The 19,838-nt window shown below is 34.4% G+C and overlaps 1 protein-coding gene and 1 long non-coding RNA gene across 12 annotated transcripts in view; one reads left to right on the forward strand and one right to left on the reverse strand.

The window, feature by feature from the left end:
* Positions 1-6,415: 6,415 nt before the first annotated feature.
* LOC128919848 (uncharacterized) lies at positions 6,416-8,267 on the reverse strand. Of its 3 annotated transcripts, none has more exons than XR_008469988.1 (4): positions 7,913-8,267; positions 7,399-7,638; positions 6,987-7,337; positions 6,416-6,925 (listed from the first exon to the last, which is right to left on the reverse strand). It is a non-coding gene; the product is annotated as an uncharacterized LOC128919848 (long non-coding RNA). The 3 variants fall into 3 exon arrangements; XR_008469989.1 differs by having other exon boundaries at positions 7,399-7,659; XR_008469987.1 differs by having other exon boundaries at positions 7,399-8,267.
* Positions 8,268-10,881: 2,614 nt separating this feature from the next.
* Ttll6_1 (probable tubulin polyglutamylase ttll-15) overlaps positions 10,882-19,838 on the forward strand; it is a 31,106-nt gene continuing 22,149 nt past the window's right edge. For 4 of the 9 annotated variants that reach the window (XR_008470481.1, XR_008470482.1, XR_008470478.1 and 1 more), the window contains exons 1-3: positions 10,893-11,173; positions 11,225-12,405; positions 12,466-12,679. Coding sequence is in view for 1 of the 9 variants with exons in the window: in XM_011196826.3 (XP_011195128.1) it covers positions 11,156-11,173; positions 11,225-12,405; positions 12,466-12,679 (1,413 nt within the window). In the remaining 8 variants the exon portion in view is untranslated. Of the gene's footprint in view, positions 11,174-11,224; positions 12,406-12,465; positions 12,680-19,838 lie in introns of all 9 variants that reach the window. The other 5 variants (XR_008470483.1, XR_008470484.1, XR_008470486.1 and 2 more) reach the window with 4 other exon arrangements.

Consider the following 19,838-nt stretch of genomic DNA (forward strand, 5'->3'; position numbering starts at 1 on the left):
GAACAAAACTATAATACTCTCTTAGCAACTTTTGTTGCGAGAGTATAAAAATATTGTCAAGACAAAATATTTAGGTTGTCGAGTTACTCTCTAAAGCTCCAGTTACCGATGCTTGACTTGACCTAGAGAGACTTGAGAACTGTCACATAAAATATCCATTTAATGGGCCTTGCATGTATTTGATTACCGAACGCATGACTTGAATTGAAAGTCTGTTGAATTTAGAACTCTAAGTTACGTTGACATTTGAACTGCTCTCCCTCTCTCACTGCTTCTATTTTCATTCTCATTATGACGCTATACCAGTGTTGCCTGAATATTTTCGGTTAAAATTAAATATGTTAAAATTCTAAAAAAAAAAAAATAAGATAATTCAGAGGAAAATACCTTTTTCACAACAATTATTTTTTAATGTGTTTAATAAAAAAATCTTTTATTTTATTTATAACGCAAATACTTTAAGTGCAATAAACAAATCAAATCAAATAGGTACGATATGAAGGTAAATTTTGCAACAGAAACATAACTATTGCGAATCTCTGCATGAATTTGTGGTGATCTGCTCAGAAAAAAAATATTTTGCGAATTTATGTAATGAAAAATTGATTGTAAATGTTCAAAAACAATTTGAATAAATTATTTTTTCACCTATCATTTATACGCTTGGCTGGATCCAATTTATTACATCTTCTAACAATTCTAAATATCGAAAAACTGAGCTTCACAGATTTCCTAATAGTGAAGATTTTTTTGTATACTAGTTTTGAAATCTTCAATCTTGGTGATATTTTAATTTAAAAAACTTAATTTTAAAGCTAAATCTGCACATCTGGCAACTCTACCCAGAAACTATAATAATAACAGCTGAAGTTGAAGTTGTGTGAAGTATAACTGCATCTAAGTTTCCCAAGCGAAATTTTTCGAAGCTGAGTCAAGTCAAGCAGCGGTAACTGGAGCTTAAGAAGCATTGTATCCTCAGTATTTACAATGAAAACTTTTGGTTTGTTTACATTATTTTTCATATTTGAACACACCACGGAGGCGTACTTGGGTTGTGTGCTACGCTTTTTTTGCTACAATTGTGGTAATGGAGGTGTTGTGTTAGCATTTAATCTTAACAGAAATTTTAAAATATATTAAATAATATTTTTTCATTATTATTGTGATTATTTTAAATTATTTTGCATGTTTATTCAATTTCATTGTAGTATTACTTGTTATTTATTGCTAAGTTAGAAATATTTTAGATTCATATGTATAATGCGATTCAAATATTTCTTGATTCTTAAATAAAAAAAAATCATGCCTGGGTTTGTAATAATCCATTTGGCCCTTTAAATTTTTTGAAGATTAATATTACCAACAGTTATTGTAGTTATATTAGTGGTTTGATGAGGGACATAGAATCATTTTATTGCCGAGAAAATTTGCAACCCGATGATATGAAATACTTATTCATTAGGATCAGGACATATTTTTCTTTAAACATTTTTAACATGGAGGGAACCACAAGTCATTTTAAGCACATATGGCAAAAATAAATTCCCTGCAAGACGGGTAATTTTAGCTAACATGTTACCGCTATGTTACTCTAAGGCGCCTGCTACACGTTCAGTATTTATCGTGATATTTCCTGTATCGCGTTATTTATTGAACGTTTAGCATGCAATATTGATGGATCACGATCCATATCACAAAATATTTAAATATTTTGAAATCCAGATCGCGGATCGTGGATCGCGAGATAAATATTGAATGTGTAGCATATTTTGTGATTTACAAGTCCGAATTGGTGAAATACAACAGTGCCAAAATTTTAAAATTAACTTTATACTAATAAATGAACATGAATTATACTGTTTACAATAGAATCTTTGCCAGAGCTAAACTACTCATCTGCCAAAGGTTTTTTGATAACTTCCAAATATTGGATACATATAATGAATTGCTGTGGGAGCAAAAACAATAGCCAAACTTAGGTTTTCTTCTGAAATTTTATGAAAAAAATGTACGAAAAAATAAACAAATAAATTTTTTAAATAGTTTTTCTAATGAAAACACTAACAACATCGTATAAATATTGACGTAATATATATTGAACGTCTAGCAGTCTAGCAGTAATCCATCAATATTCAATATAGATCGCGATCCAAATATCACGACACATATTGAAGGTGTAGCATGCCCTTAAACATTTTTCTGTTACGTTTGTTCGAAGCGTGGGAAAGAAGTAACACTATGCCCCTACTCGTTCAATGCTCTTCTCACTCTATCCAATTACATTTTGCATAAGTGGTCCCGTTCTACGATAACACTTATACTTGCCTCCTATTGGTCAAGTTTTGACAACTAACAGTCTGTTAATGGCATCATATATTTACATATTTGGCATGTTATATATATGTTACCTCTGCTAAAGCATATGTTAGCAGCTTTGTTACCCCTATGTTACTCAGAACAAATGTATTTGTTACCATACGGCTCACTGTTTGTGTTAGCAGTTTTTTACCTGTAACATGGATATCTGTTACCTCTTTTTGAGCTAACAGATAACAAAAAAAATTTTGGTTTCTTTTGTTTTTCTTTATTTACTTACTTTATATTACAAATTCATATAGAGATATACATATATAAAACTTAAACAAGGTAAACTTATTATAAAATTGTTACAATTACAAGTATTTTTTTTAATTTTTAGTAAACTATACTATACATTTATGTTCTAATTTAATCATTTTTACTGCCCTATTCTGTGCACTTGACAAAATAACAAAAAAATTTAAAATTTTTTCAGATTTTTATCAAGTAAGAACTTTTTTGGTATTCTGTGACAATTTTGATAAAATAAAAAGCTTCTGTACGCATAGCTTTTCCCCACACTTGTGGGAAACAAAATAATGTAAACAGAAACAGCTGATTCTGTCCAATTATATTCGAATTGAATTGAAAAATTGATTTGAATTATTTTTTAACGTAAGTTTTGAAATACATTTCAATATTTGTTGCAAAATAGTTAATAATTTAACTTCAATTTCACAATAAATTCATTGCTTGCCGAAGCTGGCACTATTTTTCATGCAAAAGGCCGTTATTTGGATGAGTGTTTGTTTTAACCGAGCCTTCTTCAGTGTGGCTTCGTTGATAAGTTTGGTTTATGATTGACCAAAGAGTTATCAGCCTACCTATCCGATTCTGATGTTGAGATATCGACTGAAGCCTTTCAGACCTGATGCCAAGTATTTGGTTTGGCAGGGTTATAACTAACCAAACAGGGAGTGCAGCGCGTAAATAAAGTTGATTGATAATTAAATGCAGAGCCTATATATTAATTTTTCCATCCCAGATCCTCCATAGTCTTTTGCTCCCCCGCAAAGCCGTAGAATACTTCATAATATAATACATATACATATGTCCTTTATAATATATTTAAAACTGTTTGGAATGCAATTTTGCTTTAGTTGGTTGTTAAGTTTAGCTTCAGAAAAGTTCCTTGGCGACTACGAAATCTAAACTTTGTTCTTTGTTGGCAAAAATTTGCTAAGCATGCAATATATAGAAAACAATTTCGTCAATGTTACCCTCATTATCCTCATTTTTTTGTATAAAAAATGGAAAAATAAACTTCTTAATATTTTATAAAAACGGCTCAATAACGCGAGCCATCCACATGTTCATATTTTTCCTCTTTGTGTAAAACTAACGACAAAAGTAAAATATCTCCAATGCAACAAATTCACTTTCACAACTATCCACAGTGAGATATTTTAGTTGTCAAGAGCATTTTACTTCTTAACAACTTATAAAGAAAAGAGCTTTTTATTTTAGACACAGAATACGAAATGCTTGATAAATTTCAATTTTTACAAATTAGAAATTTTTTGAATTTGTAAAGTGCACAGAATAGGGCTGTTAACCTAAATATACATATGTAAGTACATTGCCGCATAGAGGCATTGTCTTACGAGGATTGGCGACAGGATGCCCAACAAATGCTTCAGAAATGTGTGAAATAATGCCTATAGGAAAAACGAAATGTGCTTTAAATTTTTGCTGCTTTTTCAATATTATATATACTTACCATTGGATTTAATACCGAAAATAAATTTGCAACTGTTGAAGCATTTGCAAATGTCAATGCACATTTGTCACAACAGATTTAATTGCCTATTGTACATATAAAAACTTGACCTTAAGCTACCAGGCCAACCATCCAATAGACATTTAAACCGTTTTCTTTGTACTTATTCTATAAATATAAATAAATAAGTTAATTTTTATAATGAAAATTACAAAAAAAGACGCTTACCTTTTTACATGAAAATTTTTTTCACAAAATGGCAATTTTTTCACAATGAATTTCTTCTTCTTGAAAGTGTATTCTTCCCTGCAAGACTAGTAGAGTTACTTATATTATGGAATGTTGGTTATCGGTAAAGAAAGCTTGTATTATTATTTTGGTCTATTTTGTTCTAGCAGCAGGAAAAAAGTTACCATTTCTCCTCTTTTACGGCATGTCGGTGTGATTATCTTGCTCGCTCTCTCTCATTGATTTTGGTGCCAATGCTGCATATGTCTTTCTGCTTTAATTTTTTTTTGTTTTGGAAAGGCATATGTCACTCTGTGGTTAGCAGAGCCCCCTGTAGTAGTTTTTTTTTAATCAGCCATATATCAGTGGAGACCTTTCGATTTATCATTTTCAGGGTAACCCTTTAATCACAGGTATTGGTCATTTGTTGGGTCACCGTTTCGTTACTTAAATTTGGTTCATTGGTCTCCATTGGTCTTCATTATATAGGTCACCTACTTTTCCGTTTAAAAATGAAAAATTGAAATTGTTTTATTTTTATTTATTTATTATAATTTTATGATGTATTTACATTTATAAATTAGTATTGTATAATATTTTAAATTTTTAATAATCATTATAGATTAATTTCAGTACATAGTGAACTTTTTACAAACGTTTTTGCAGCTATTTATACATTGAATTTTTATACATTTATATTTATACATTGACATATATTTGTTATTAGTATTCGAACATTCATTTGTATAATTTAATAATATTTTACATCTAAATTATGAATTAGCAAATGAATAAATTAATACTAAACGCGAAAGAATTCCTTATAACTATCCTGTAAGGATCCAACGAAACTAATGAACCAATATTGTTTGATGTCAATTCCACACAATCCTATCCCATATGTACATCATAAAAAGGTTCAGCTCGTTGGAAAGAGGTTGTGCAAATGCTAATCTAAATGTCCGATGGGATTTGTTGTTGTCTTGTTTATCATGCCTGAAAAATATTAGAAATATAAATTGTTATTAACGATTAGAAAATATGAATATATATGTATTCGTAGTACAAACCTAAGAAAAGTTGTAGCTATTGTAATCTTCCATTTGTGCAAAGTATTTTTGTTTATGGTCTGAGTAGGTAATTGAAAAGTAAAAGTCCTCTCTCGATGAGCAAAAACTAAACTCTACAACGCCCTCAGTGCCCCAGCTCTGAAAGTTTTCGATGCAGTACACGCTACCGCATATGCATGTTATTTTCCATTGTTTTCTGCGATGTTGTTATACTATATTGCACCAATGCTAAATCCAAAAACCAGAAATTATTTAAAATATCTAATATTTATTATGTATTAAAAATATATGAAACATACCCACACCAATTCCACCGTCACCTCTTTGCTCTTCCTTTGCTGTGCACACACGTATAACTAGAATGAAAATATTTTAATTATAAAAACTAATAACAAAAACAACACAAATAAATGCATTTATAAATTCGAAAAATATCCATTAACACTTAACAAAATAAAAGAGCACTTACATTCATTTACTAAAAATTTTCTTTTGAAATGAACAGCGGCCATGGCGGCGATTTTTTAACGGTTCATTGTATCTCTCTCTTACACATACAAAAATTAGGGTTAATTAATTTTGCTACTCTAACTACCGAGATTGCCACTTAACTACGAAATGTTAGCAATTTGTGTTGGTAAAAGCTGAAATAATTTGCATGTGTAGTGGTGTATGAGTTAGCTCCGTCTTGTAGGGTTTTTTTCCTCTTTTAACATCCCTGCAAGACAGGTACCGGCGAATTCTTCGGAGAAATGCTAGAGAGCGGTACCCGCAGTTTCAATGAAAGTTTCTATGCCATTCTTAAAGGCGAATTGACAAAAGTACACGAAACTCAATGTATATATACCTCTTGCACAATTTGGGGAATGGTATTGGTACAATCACGGATGAAAGACCCAAAACTGCGAACCAAAACTGCACGTGCACTTTCAGTACTGCGACCCACAAAAGCCCAGAAACTATACCCGCTATTTTCAGTTAGTTCTACCAAAATCCCAAATGAGAATTTAATAACAAAATTATTAATTATATTTCATATTTATTGAAAATATCAATCCATTCAGGCGTTTATTATTATATTTAATTTATACATGTATTATCGTACTACACTATATACATATGTAAAACAATTGAATAGTTGAACAATTTTTGCTATCTGACAAAGGCTGGAGGAAGAGTTGCAAATACCCCGAGCAGCCTGGAAGTGTAAGCTACGCACATTATGTGAGGACTCTTTTGGTTTCTTTAGGAGATTTGGAAGATCTGTTCTTTCATTAATTTCATTAGTACTAGATTCGTCCAATTTCTGGGAGGAGGGTTTCTATAAAATATAAAGTAAAATTAGAATTTTTACAACATAAAAGTTGGTAATAATTTCCTTATGTTTCAGGAATTCTAAATCTAGCACTGGCAACGTTCTAGTCTTAACATCCATGCTCTTGCTGTAGTATTTCCATTGAACTAATTTCGGTGAATCCATGTCCTTGTAAAGCGATACAACAACGTTATGATTCCTCAATACAAGGTGAAAATGAATCAAAAAATCCTCCTAATTAAACATATAAGAAGTTTTTAAATTTGTATGATCACAAACATTCACTTAAATTTACCGTCTGATTTCTATGTTTCATTTGCTGGTATGGCCAACTGAGGTGCCGGTAAGTGCAAAAATACTGCATATGCTTTGCCCTCTAGCTCATTGGCAATGCCCAGTTGACACACGTCGCGATGATAAACGGTTTCAAAATCACCTAATCCATGTCGTTCCAATTCTCGTGCTTGTGTTGACCAAAAGTTTTAATTGCACGTAAAAAAGTGACATTAAACCTAATATCTGGTGTGTCAATGATTTATGTTCCATGTAGCAGCGTTTGCATCCATAGTTCTGAATTTGCTTGCAGCACATATTCCATCGTTTCGAAAGTTCTACGCTGCTACTATAAGTGTGTGGTTTGAAATATCTGTATCGAAAATTTTAGAATTTAAGGCAAAATAATATTATTATATTCAACAATTATTTACATATTCAATGGTTTCGACCTTGATGTTGACCATTGTTGGCGTAGCTTCTATTGCGTGCTTCGAATTGACAATGCAATGAAGTATTACTGTATCACCCTCTTCAATTCCATATTTTGGCTTAAGCAAACTTTTATTTTACGTTTTACTTATTTAAAAATGCGTGCTTCAATAATTTAAACCAGTGTTGTCCAATGCAATAGTATGTAGCTTTCACTTGTGTGCGTAAAGCGTTGCTGCAAACTGTGTTGGCAGAAAAGTACACTGAATAAATAATGAGCAATTTTTTTTTATAATGTTAATGAAAATGATTTAAGTTCAATTTGTACAAATGTTGATCAGTGCAAATTTATTACAAATGAGGCAATGGGCTTCTCCCTCCATATTTTCAACAAAAAAAAATTGTCTCCCATTCAATTTTAAACATTTTTATAAATTACGCAAGGGGGTATTTTCTGGCAGTGTAAAAAATTAAACTTGCGCATACATGCTAGCTCACAGAATTCTGAAACGTAACTGAAATAATTAGCTTCGCCTTACGCTGCTGCCGAACCAAGCTATTCGTATATTATACGAGCAGTTTACTGGCTCTTTCGTTTTTTCTGAAGTTGGCAGAAGAGTATACGTGTTTGACGTCGCAGCAGCTAGCCTATGCCCCGGGCATAGGAAAATGCGTTTTGGCCGACACTGATTTAAACTTTAATTAGGCTACAGATCACTGATTTAAATAAAACACGCAAAATAATACTTCACAAGCAGCTATGATATAGCTCAAAACAAAACTTGTTTAAACACGAGAACTTTGGTTGTTTCTTTCTGTCATTCAGGGTGCTGTACGAAAGAAGAGGTGAGGTAAATTTTTATGCACATTTCGCCCTGTGTTATTAAAATTTCTTTGGATGTATTGGAGTTTCAGTACCCATGATTTGCTGGGATGTTATTATATTAAGATGCTTAGAGTGGCGATATTTTCTCTCGTTCTAACTTAGGGTTTCTCCTATTCAATTGGAAATTGTAAACATTTGTAAATGTTGTAATTGTATTTGTAAATAGCTGAAAAAGTTTGATTGTGTTTGTGCAGTCTATTACCTCCGTCACAGTACATACCACAGTACATACCTCCATATATAAAGTAGAAAACCTCTAGTTGTTTACATTATTTTTCATCATTTTACACACCGCCGAGGCGTACTTGGGTTGTGTGCTACGCTTTTTTTGCTACAATTGTGCTAATTAGGGTTTTGTGCCAGCATTTAATCTTCACAAAAATTATAAAGTCCGATGGACAGTACTTAAATAATTATAAAATTAAATAATTTTATTCATTAATTTTGGAATTATTTTAAATTATTTCGCATATTTATTAAATTTTATGGTGGTATTAAATGTTATTTATTGATAAGTTAGTTATATTTTATGTACAATTGTTTAACGCGATTCAACAAATTTTTAAATACATTATTAAAAAAAATAAATACATCACTGGGTTGGTGACACTGCATTTGGCGCTTTCAAATTGTAAAAGATTTAATATTACTATTAAACAATTTGAATAATTTTCACTAAATAACTTTGAAAGAGTATGTATGTCTCGTTCAAGATAGTTCTTGGCAAACTTTGGCTTTTTCAAGCTTTGACAATGTCTTCCATAGATAGTAAGCAATCTATTAGACATTGTATGTAAATTGATATAATTGAAAACGATTTTCTTCAGAGAAATTCATTTGCATATTTTTATGGTTATTTGTATATTGAATATTTTAAAATGCACAATTGCTTGTTGTCTTTAACACTATTCGAGAAAGGGTAAATCTTTGAAGACGCCTATACTTTTACAAAATAAAAAGTGTAGGATTCGTCAAACTTAGTAACAGCCCTTGAGCCTTTTATAAATTTCATAAAAAACTTCAATTAGTATTAAATTACGATTTTGAATCTTGTTACCTTGGACCCGATGGTTTGAAATACCTATTCAATAGCATCATGACATATTTTGTTTCAAAAATGTTTAATAAGGAGGCGATTACGTATCGTTTCAAGCACATAAAGCTTTTTAAATATAAGTATTTGTAAATAATTTAAGTAAAAGCTAGCAAAAATGGATTTTTTTTAATTTTGTGCCACTACTACTTGTATGAGAGTATTTTATTCTCACCACTTATAAAATTATCTCATCTACATTAAGTAATTTTTTTGCATATAATATAACACACATTGATGTTAAAATTTTCTAAAAGTGAAATATAGCATAAATAAATGATTTCGCTTTATATAAGACAGCTATATACATAATATTTGCTATTTTATAACTAAAGTTTTACTAAAATGAGGTTATATAAAGCGAAGTTATTTATTTATCATCATGTGTGCCATATTATTGCAAAAAAAATATTAAATGTAGATGAGATATTTCATAAGTGGTGAAAATAAAATACAGCTCTCATACAAGTACTTCTCTGTGGTAAGTTATTTTTGGCCACATTTATTTAAACTTAACTGGCACAAAATTAGCAAAAAATCCATTTTTGCTAGTTTTTACTTAAATTATTACAAACAATTATATTTAAAATACTTTGAATTGCAAAGCTTGGAAGTACACAAAAGTTTTATAAGCTTGAAATGATACGTGGTTGCCTCCTTATTAAACATTTTTAAAACAAATTATGTCATGATCCTATTGAATAGGCATTTCAAACCATCGGGTCCAAGGTAACAAGAATCAAAATCGTCATTTAATACTAATAGTAGTTTTTTTATGAAATGTATAAAAAGCTCAAGAGCTTTTACTAAGTTTGACGAATCCTACACTTTTTATTTTGTAAAAGTAGAGGCGTCTTCAGAGATCTACCCTTTCTCGAATAGTGTTAAATACAGCAAACAATTGTGTATATTAAAAAATTCATTATACATATAACCATATAAATATTAAAATGAATTTCTCTGAAGGAAATCGTTTTCAATTATATCAATTTACATACAATGTCTAATAGATTGCTGACTATCTATGGAAGACATTGCCAAAGCTTGAAAAGTTTGCCAAGAACTATCTTGAACCAGACAAACATACTCTTTCAAGGTTATTTAGTGAAAATTATTCAAATTGTTTAATAGTAATATTGAATCTTTTAAAATTTGAATGCGCCAAATACAGTGTCACCAACCCAGGGATGTATTTATTTTAATACAATATTTAAAAATTAGTTGAATCGCGTTATACACTTGTACATAAAATATAACTAATTTATCAATAAATAACACTTAATACCACCATAAAAAAGCGTAGCACACAACCCAAGTACGCCTCGGTGGTGTGTTAAAAGATGAAAATTAATGTAAACAAAAAAAGGTTTTCTACTCTATATACTGAGACATCCGTTTTGCAGGGTTACAACAGATAATTATTTGTATGAGAACTGTATTCTATTCTCACCACTTATAAAATATCTCATCTACAAAAAATTTGTTTTTGCGTATAATATGGCACACATTAATGCTAAAATGGTCTATAAGTGAAATATGGCATAAATAAATAATGTCGCTTTATTTAAGACAGCTGTATATATAATATTGCTATTTTATGACTAAAATTTTACTAAAATTAAGTACACAATATACATAGCACTGTGTTTTTCTAAGATGGCGGCTATCTTACCACCGATAATTCCCCACGAATAAGGTTTTCTCCTGCATGTACTGTGATTGTATCTATACAATGGTAAGAAGTGAAAGCTTCTATTCGTAATTTTTTTAAAAGTAGACGATGGATCAGGAAAACGTGGTATATTTTTATTATATATAATATTGCTTAGTAAAGAGAAATTAATTTTAGGATGTGAAATCATGCGTTGAAACGAAAACGATTAAAAATGTGCCTATTTGGATGTTATTAACATTTCTTTCGGTAACTGTTGCTACTGCTGTGTTGTTAGAAATTGGAGTTTCGGATTATAAATTATGGAAAACAGAGAAAATTAATGTGTCAGCGTCCATTAATACATCGTTAAACAATTATCACAAATTTGCAGTTTATCCCACCATTAAATCATCAGATATCCATCTTCATCATGTACTAGAAATTTTAGGCCAAATGGGATATAAACAAACAGCTATAAATGAGGACGATTGGGATTTTCTTTGGGCACATGAGTACCCTTTTAATAAAATGGGAACAAGGATGAGAAATATATTGCCATATCAAACTGTAAATCATTTTCCTGGTATAGGATTCATTACCAGCAAAGTTGATCTATCAACTGCATCATTGCCATTTATGCCTAAAGCATTCCGCTTGCCAGAACAGAAGGATGAATTTTTACAATATGCTAGGGATAATCCAGATTCAATATTTGTCGAGAAAGACAATCAACATCGATCTATTAAAATTCGACCTCCTAAAGCAATAAACTTGAATGCTTCTAATAGTTTTGTGCAAGAATATGTTCAGAATCCATTTTTGGTAGATGGTCATAAATTCGATATTGGAGTTTATATAGTTTTGACATCAATTGAACCATTGATAATATATATGTATACTGGAGACGTATTGTTTCGTTACTGCCCTGATAAATATTATCCATTTGATGATACTAATGTTAATCAATACGTTGTTGGAAATGACTATCTACCTACGTGGGAAGTTTCTTCTTTGAGAAAATATTTTGAAAGCTTTCGGGGAGGTATGCGCTCATCTTTCGATGCATATGTACGAGATCAATCTTTAGATCCATCTGTAATTTGGTTACAAGTTGAAGAGATTGTGCGTCTGACTATTTTATCTAAAATAAAAAACATTGCAATAGCTATGCAACCCTTTAAAAATGGGAAGTATTTTGAACTACTTCGTTTTGATTTAATTGTTGATGAAAAGTTTCGTGTTCATCTCATGGAGGTTAATATGTCACCTAATCTTTCTTCAGTACATTTCAAACCTAATGCACTTTTATATCAACAAATTTTATACAACGTTTTAAACTTAGTAGGGGTTGGATCACCTATTCGAACAGATAAAAGGTAATTTAATTCTGACAGTTTTTTGAAATTCATATATATTAAATAGGTATATCCATTTAGATTTTTTGATGAAGAAGAAACAATAACATCAGATAAAAATGTTGCCGTAAATCTTAATGATTGTGCCAAATATACCTGTTATAAGTCTTGCAATAAACCAGAGTGTGATTTATGTCTATCCTGCTTGAAAGCTTCAGAAGTAAATATATTAAGAAAGGCGCATTATGAACATTTGCATAAAATGGAAATGAAGAGAATATTCCCGAAAACAATAGTAAGTACCAAGAAATTAGTAAAATGAGACCTCAAGTTCAATAGTTATTTTAAATAATTAATTATTCTTTAATTTTCTGTTTATTATAATTGTTTTAATACGATTGAAAGTCACTTAATGAAAAAAAAAACTTCTACAAAAGAAAGTTTCTTTAATATATTCTTTTATATTTGCGAGTGCCACTCAAAATGGCCAACCTGCGAAAAGTTTTCGGGGAAACTTTAGTATAGTATCCCCCGAATTGAGGTATGATATGGTTGGAAAGAGGAGGATCTACAGATTACGTATACATATAATTGTTTTTGAGATATTCGCATTTTAAGTTGAAAATTTCACAAATTTTATGTGGTGATTTTTCGATTATTAGTTAACTTTTAATCTATATGTTCTATTTACGATTTTGAAAATGTAAGACATTGTGAGTTTTCGTAAACTTACTCCTCAAACTACAAATGAAATACGCAATTTAAAAATACAACATTCGCCCCTATTCCCGTTGTCGTTATCGTTTTAAAACGACTTGAGAACGCCTATTTGGCATTCCTGTTGGCGTTAACGACATTTATCGAAAATAAATTGAGATTCCCCAATTTGAAACGACTATAGAAACGACATAGAAACAGTCGTTTTTGTCGTTGCTATAATTGTGAGCGACATAGAAACGACGCGGTTGTTTGAAGGAATATTTAAAGTGAAGATGAAAATTCCAAATCGGAAACAGTTTCAAAATTCAATTTCTGAAATGGAAAAATATCCTGCATATGCCAAGGACTTTAGAAAAGGGATAAATCCTTTAAATTTCGATTTTTTGGGAGGGATATTTTTTTTTCTAAAAAAAAAACTAAATCCATTCCACCGCCATCTCGCGTCGGAAATTGTTAGCTTTAATGAAATTGCGTTTTTATATCTAAGAGTATATTTAAGATACGAAAGGTCTCAAAACGAAGAAAAACATAGTACTCCAACAAGACGAGGAGTTAATAAACAGATACCCAAACCTCCTTTGGCTGGACCACTCGGTAGAGTAGTCGGATTAGCCAGAAGCGAGGAGCATGAGACGCTGGAAGTATAACATATTGTAGAAGAAAGATTGCAGGACGCAGATGTCACCACTACTTCTTTTAAAAAATCAAATAAAGATGGAAGACTAATATTGTTGTACGTAAGTACAATAATTACAGTGATAACGTTATTTAGAGTCAATAGAGAATAGCATAAAATCCATTAAGGACTGTTGAAAAAATGTGTCTCGTTACATAAGAAATAAATTTTTATATGGGAAAAGAGCGCTTTAAAGTATACTATATAAAATATGTGGACCAATTTCGATAACTTTTCTTATAGCGTTTTCTTTTCTCGATCAAAATGCTGCCTTTTTATATTTCAACATTATACAAATGCTGTACTAGAAAAGAAAACGCTATTAGGCGTTACGATATACTTCAAGAATACCAATTTAGGAACGAAACGACGATAAGAACGGCGACGACTTGGAAACGATTATTAAAACGACAACGACAACGGGAATAGGGCCAATTATTATTTTTTTTTTACAATTGTACCTAGTATACAATGATTAAATACTAACAACAATTCTAATAACTTAAAAATAATAATTAAAAGCTAAATGTTAAAGAAATTCATTTGCTGCTACAGTTGCCTTGCTAAGTCTGAAGGCCTCTTACGTTTCAGTCGGTTTTCTCGTTCAGCAGTACCGATGAGTCTGGATGTTTCTTCATTTACATGCTGTATAAGCCTCATTTCGTGAGTCTTTGCAAGTTTGGTTATTTCGTTCACAACTGAATTCACACCAATATCACCGTGAAGGTCAGCAGATCTAACATACCAAGGAGCATTAACTATACTTCTTAGTACCTTATTTTGGAAGCGCTGAATGCAGGCAATACAGTTCTGAGTTGAGCTTAGCCCAAATTGGCTTTAGTATCTGATAATATATAAACAGCTTGTTTGCGATTGACAGCGTGGATCTCCTACCGACCAGATGGTAAAACTTAGCAAATTTTAAATCAAGCTCGCACTTTTTTTTCTTGACATGCTCTTTCCTACCTAGGGTGATTCCTAGGTACTTAGCATTATTGTGATGTGGTACAGGAGTACCATTTATATAAATGGGATGGTATGATTGCTTTTTTTTAAGTAAAGTCTACGTGCATTGATTTCGAATCGTTTAATTTAATGCGCCACTTGGAAGCCCATTTAGTAATTTCATTGACTGCTGTTTGCACTCGAAAGGTAGCTATTGAGCAGAGATAAAGAGATGTACAACTCTCAAATCACTGGAAGTGAGAGCGCTATATTAAACGTCAAAACCACCTAAACTTTGACAGTTTGTCGAGATGAGGAGGTTTTGACGTTTCGCAATTGGGAAACTGGAAAGGCCAGATTGAAATGTTGCCAAAAAAATAATGCGGCGGAGACATTTTTAGCCGCCTTGCAAGATCACTAATAAGAACTTAAAACAATGAATATAAATGAAAACGCGTAATTTAAAAGTGGTTTAAGAATATTTTTGTGAATTGCAGCATCGAGAAACTAATTTTTCATGGAAAATTATAAAAGAAATTGATTTATTTTCAGTTGACACTTAATAATTAACCTTATTTATTACTGAAACTTCGAAAACCGGCTATTTTAATATACCATTTTATCGCTAAATGAAATTGAAATAAGTTATTTTGTATTAAACATTCAGTATATAATAATTTTTAACCATAATAAATGTTGGGTATTTTAATTTAAATGCCCAAAAATTAGTATTTTGTCTGATCTGGTAATAATGCAAAATGTTATAAAAAACGCAAATTTTGAGGCGCTCTCACACTGGAATAAGTTGGACATCCCTTTATCCCTGTATTGAGGTTGACTCTCCTGCTGCTAACAAGGCTGTGTCATCCGCAAATACAACATTATAAAAGCAATTAAAGTCAAAGAATAATAGCAGATATGGTTAAAAGACCACGCGAAACTATTAAAAATATAATAAAACGCTATACTGAAGAAAATCGATTCGCAAACAAACCGAAACATCCTCGTTTGAAAGTGCTAAGTGAACGTGAAGAGCGTTGGGTTCTCCAAAAAGAAAAAATAAATCCACCTCTGAGTGCTCCAAATCTTCGAGATATGATAACAGAACAAGTTAATATCAAATGCAGTGCATCAGAACGCTTCTTAACAAGAGGGGGTTTACATGGAGGAATTGCCCGGGAAAAAACATATGATAGTGAGAAAAACTAGAATACTCATTTAGAATACGCTCACAACTACTAAATATAAGATTTTTTTTTTATCCAGACTGAACCCCGACATACAAAATACATGTCCCGCATGCAACGAGTCCCCGCATGACTCTAACCACCTCTTTCTATGCCCAATGAACCCTACTCATCTAACACCCCTTTCCCTTTCGTCCAACCCTGTCGAAACAGCACGTTTCCTGGGCCTCCCGTTAGATGATTTCGACGACAACTAGACTTAAGCTCTTCTTTTCAGGCAGGGATTGATAACCGCTACAACAACAACAACAACAATAGCTCAGCGGCTTTTCCAATTGCAAACACCTCCGCTTGAAATATACTGCAGTGGTCCGGTAGTTTGAATGGTTGCATTATACCTAACTCTGGGCAGTATATCCCCGCGCCTACCCCGTCCTCCATTTTCGAGCCATCCGTAAATATGTTTAAATTGCTGCGTGCAGGTGCTATGCCCTTACGCCAGCCATCTCTTTCTAGGTTTACTTTGAACCTTCTTTCCCATTTGAAAGATGGGGTCAGGTAATCGGTGTCCACCAAACTGCCATTACCCACTTAGCTATGCCCAAAGGTTCTATACTTAAATTCTCCTGCTGCCATAAGGCGCCCCGCCGATTTTGCAGCGCTGTTTTCGGCGAAGAAATCTATAGGCGGCAGGTTTAGTATTAGGGGTGGTTCTTAGCGCTCCCGTTATGCAAATAGCTGCAAGCCGCTGAACCCTTTCCATTGGCTTTCGATACGTTTATTTCCGTACGCCTGTCCACCACACTAGAGCACCGTAGAGCAGAATCGATCTTACCACTGCTGTGTAGCACCAGTGCATAAGAGAGGGAGAAAGCCCCAGGTAGTACCCAGCATTTGCCTGCACGCATATAAAGCATTGCTGGCCTTTCTTACTCTCTCCTCTACATTGTACTTCCACAGCAGTTTGCTGTCCAAGACTACCCCCAGGTACTTGGTACGGTCCTTGAGAGGGAGTTCTATCCCATTTAGCGAGGGGTGTCTTCATGTGGGAATTGTGTACTTCCTCGTAAAAACAAGCAAGTCAGTTTTCTCCGCATTTAACCCCAAGCCTGCGTGAGTTGCCCAGTTCAGCACAGTGTTAAGGGTGGTTGTGATGTTGCTGATAGTGTGTAGACACCTGCCCGTTATTAAGATGGCAATGTCGTCCGCATATGCTACTATCTTAGGGGCTTTGCCGTCTAACTTTCTTAATAGTTTATTCACAACTAATGTCCATAGGAGCGGAGATAATACCCCACCTTGTGGGGTACCTCTGCAGGCCTCCTTGGTCATTCTGGCGTCATTCCATTCTGCTATTATCCTTCTTGAAGTCAAGAGGCTTTTGACCCACCGTTGTATTGCAGTCTTAACGCCTATTGACTCGATACTGTTCAGAATGGCTTCCGTTGACACGTTGTTAAAAGCTCCGGAGATGTCCAGGAAAGTTCCGAGGGCATATTCCTTATATTCCAAGGCTTTTTCGATGCTGAATACCAGCGAATGGAGTGCAGTCTACACGGATCTGCCTTTTGTATAAGCATGTTGCGCTTTAGACAAGCTGCCGGGAGGCGCTGCATCTCTGAAATGTGCATGTAGTATTTTCTCTAGCGTTTTCAAGAGGAAGGAAGTTAAGCTTATGGGCCTGAATTCTTTCGAGTAGGTTGGGTTATTTTACCTGCCTTTGGTATAAACACAACCCTAACCTCTCTCCATGAATGCGGCACATAGCCGAACCTCAAGCACCCCCTGAAAATCGTTTTTAACCACGGCACAACCAACCTTTGAGCTTTTTGCAGCATGGCAGGAATATTTCCATCCGTACTGGGTGATTTGAATGCGTCGAAGGACTGGATTGCCCATTCGATCTTCCGTTCTGTTATGATATTTTCGGGTACACTTACAGCCCTATTCCTTCGTTAATGGGACTAGCCGTGTTCTTGCAGCCCGGGAAGTGCACACTGAACAGGTCTTCTAATGAATCCTTACAGTTATCCGTCCACTCCCCGTCATCTTTGCGAATTAGACCAAACGGGGCAGGGCTTTTGGAAAGTAGCTTCCTGAGCCTCGCTACCTCGTTGGTCTTTTCTAAGCTGCTACAAAAGTTTATCCAGGACTGTCGTTTGATCCTGCGCACCAACTTTTTGTAGTCCCTTAAAAGATCCTTGTACTCGTTCCAACAGTCCTCACTTTCTGCTAGTTTGGCCCAGTTGAACATATCACGTACCATGCGTCTGTGCATTCCGAGCTCCTTGTTCCACCAAAGAGGCTTCGTTTTGCGCTTTAATCTTATAGTTGGACACGCGGAATGAAATGCTTTATTCAGAGCATTTGTAAATAGATTCACGCCTGCCTCTACTTCTTCATGAGAATTGAACACGCAAGGTCTTAGTCTTTTGTGCTCTAATATTTGAACATAGAGATCCCTGTTTGTATTTCTGGGATTTCTCCCAACGTCTACTTTAATTTTCGGTTCAGATAATAGAGAAGTAGATGTACCTGTGGTCAGAGAAGGACGGTGTACTTAGCACCCTCCAATTCTCTACCAATGCACATCTACCGGTATAGAGTGTTATGTCTAGGACGTTTTTTGATATGTTGGCTCCTCTCCTCGCTTAGCTGTCACTAGACTACTCTGTAAAATGAAGTTGAGTAGGGACTCACCTCTTTGATTAATGTCGGTGCTGCCCCAGATCGTGTGATGGGCGTTGGCATCGGCTCATACTACTAGCGCCTGCTTCCTTTCTCTGGATGCCGCTACCAGCCTATGGACCTCCGCCGTGGGTGCCTCGTCATCATGTGGCAGGTAACAGGATGCAAGGAGTAGAGGCTCATCCTTGACATCCTTTACCGTCACAACAGTCAGGTCGTCTATGGAGAGGTTAAGATCAATATGGGAATACATATTTTTGCTCACTAATATGGCTGTTCTTACCTTGTTAATAACGCTCGGGGTGTATGTGGTGAAGATTTGCGACTTTAGTCCAGCGACCACGTTACCCGATGCAATCCATGGCTCTCGGACTAAAGCCACATCGTAGTCGCCCTTTTCTAAGTTGAGAAGGAGCTCGACGGAGGCGATCCTACTTTTGTGGATGTTCACCTGTATTACCCTCAGCTCTCGGTTCTCCATTTCCAGAGTGATGGGTCGGTGCCTTCTCCTCCTGTATAACCAGTGAAGTCGCCAGGATCTCTTCTAAACCTTGATCCTTCTCTACTTCACCTTTCTCGAGCGTATTTACATTGCTGTATGCGGGGTGGCACTTCTTGAGGCGAAGGAACACGCTACCAACGCCCCACGCCATCTTCCCGAACCTTGCGTACAGAATATCGTCCGCCGCCTTATTGATCTGGAGGATGTAGCTTTGGCCTCCATCTTCATTAGAAGATTTTGCCACGCTCAGCACCTTCCAGTCGTTAGTCGGCACGTCCGGATTCTGTCGTTGTAGCAGCCGCAAAGCATATTCCAGGTCCACCACGCGAGGTATAATTACCTTCGCCTTGGGCACCGATGGAATATCATTGCGGTCCACCACCTCCAGTCTCCCATTCTCCCATAGGCTAGGAAGCGTTTTTACTGCCTCCTTTACCCATGTAAGAGACGGGTCATCCTTACATTTCAGGATTTTAACTCCGCTTAGCCACCCAGCTCCATCAAATGTGGGCATGGGCGCGCTTGGCTGAGCATCCATTCTCGCGAAGAGGGCTTCTAATAGCTTCATTTCCACTATTTTCCACCGATCCTGTGACATCTGCCCCAGCGGGTTACTATGGTCAATCTATGGTTCGCAATCTCACTGGCCGCCGCCGCTGCTTTGGATGTCATTGGTCTGTCATCCGCGTGCCTGACTTGTTGCTTTTCAGCAACGTCCTTGCACTTCCTCTTTTTC

The sequence above is a fragment of the Zeugodacus cucurbitae genome, chromosome 2 (assembly GCF_028554725.1).
Source record: "Zeugodacus cucurbitae isolate PBARC_wt_2022May chromosome 2, idZeuCucr1.2, whole genome shotgun sequence".
NCBI lineage: Eukaryota > Metazoa > Arthropoda > Insecta > Diptera > Tephritidae > Zeugodacus > Zeugodacus cucurbitae.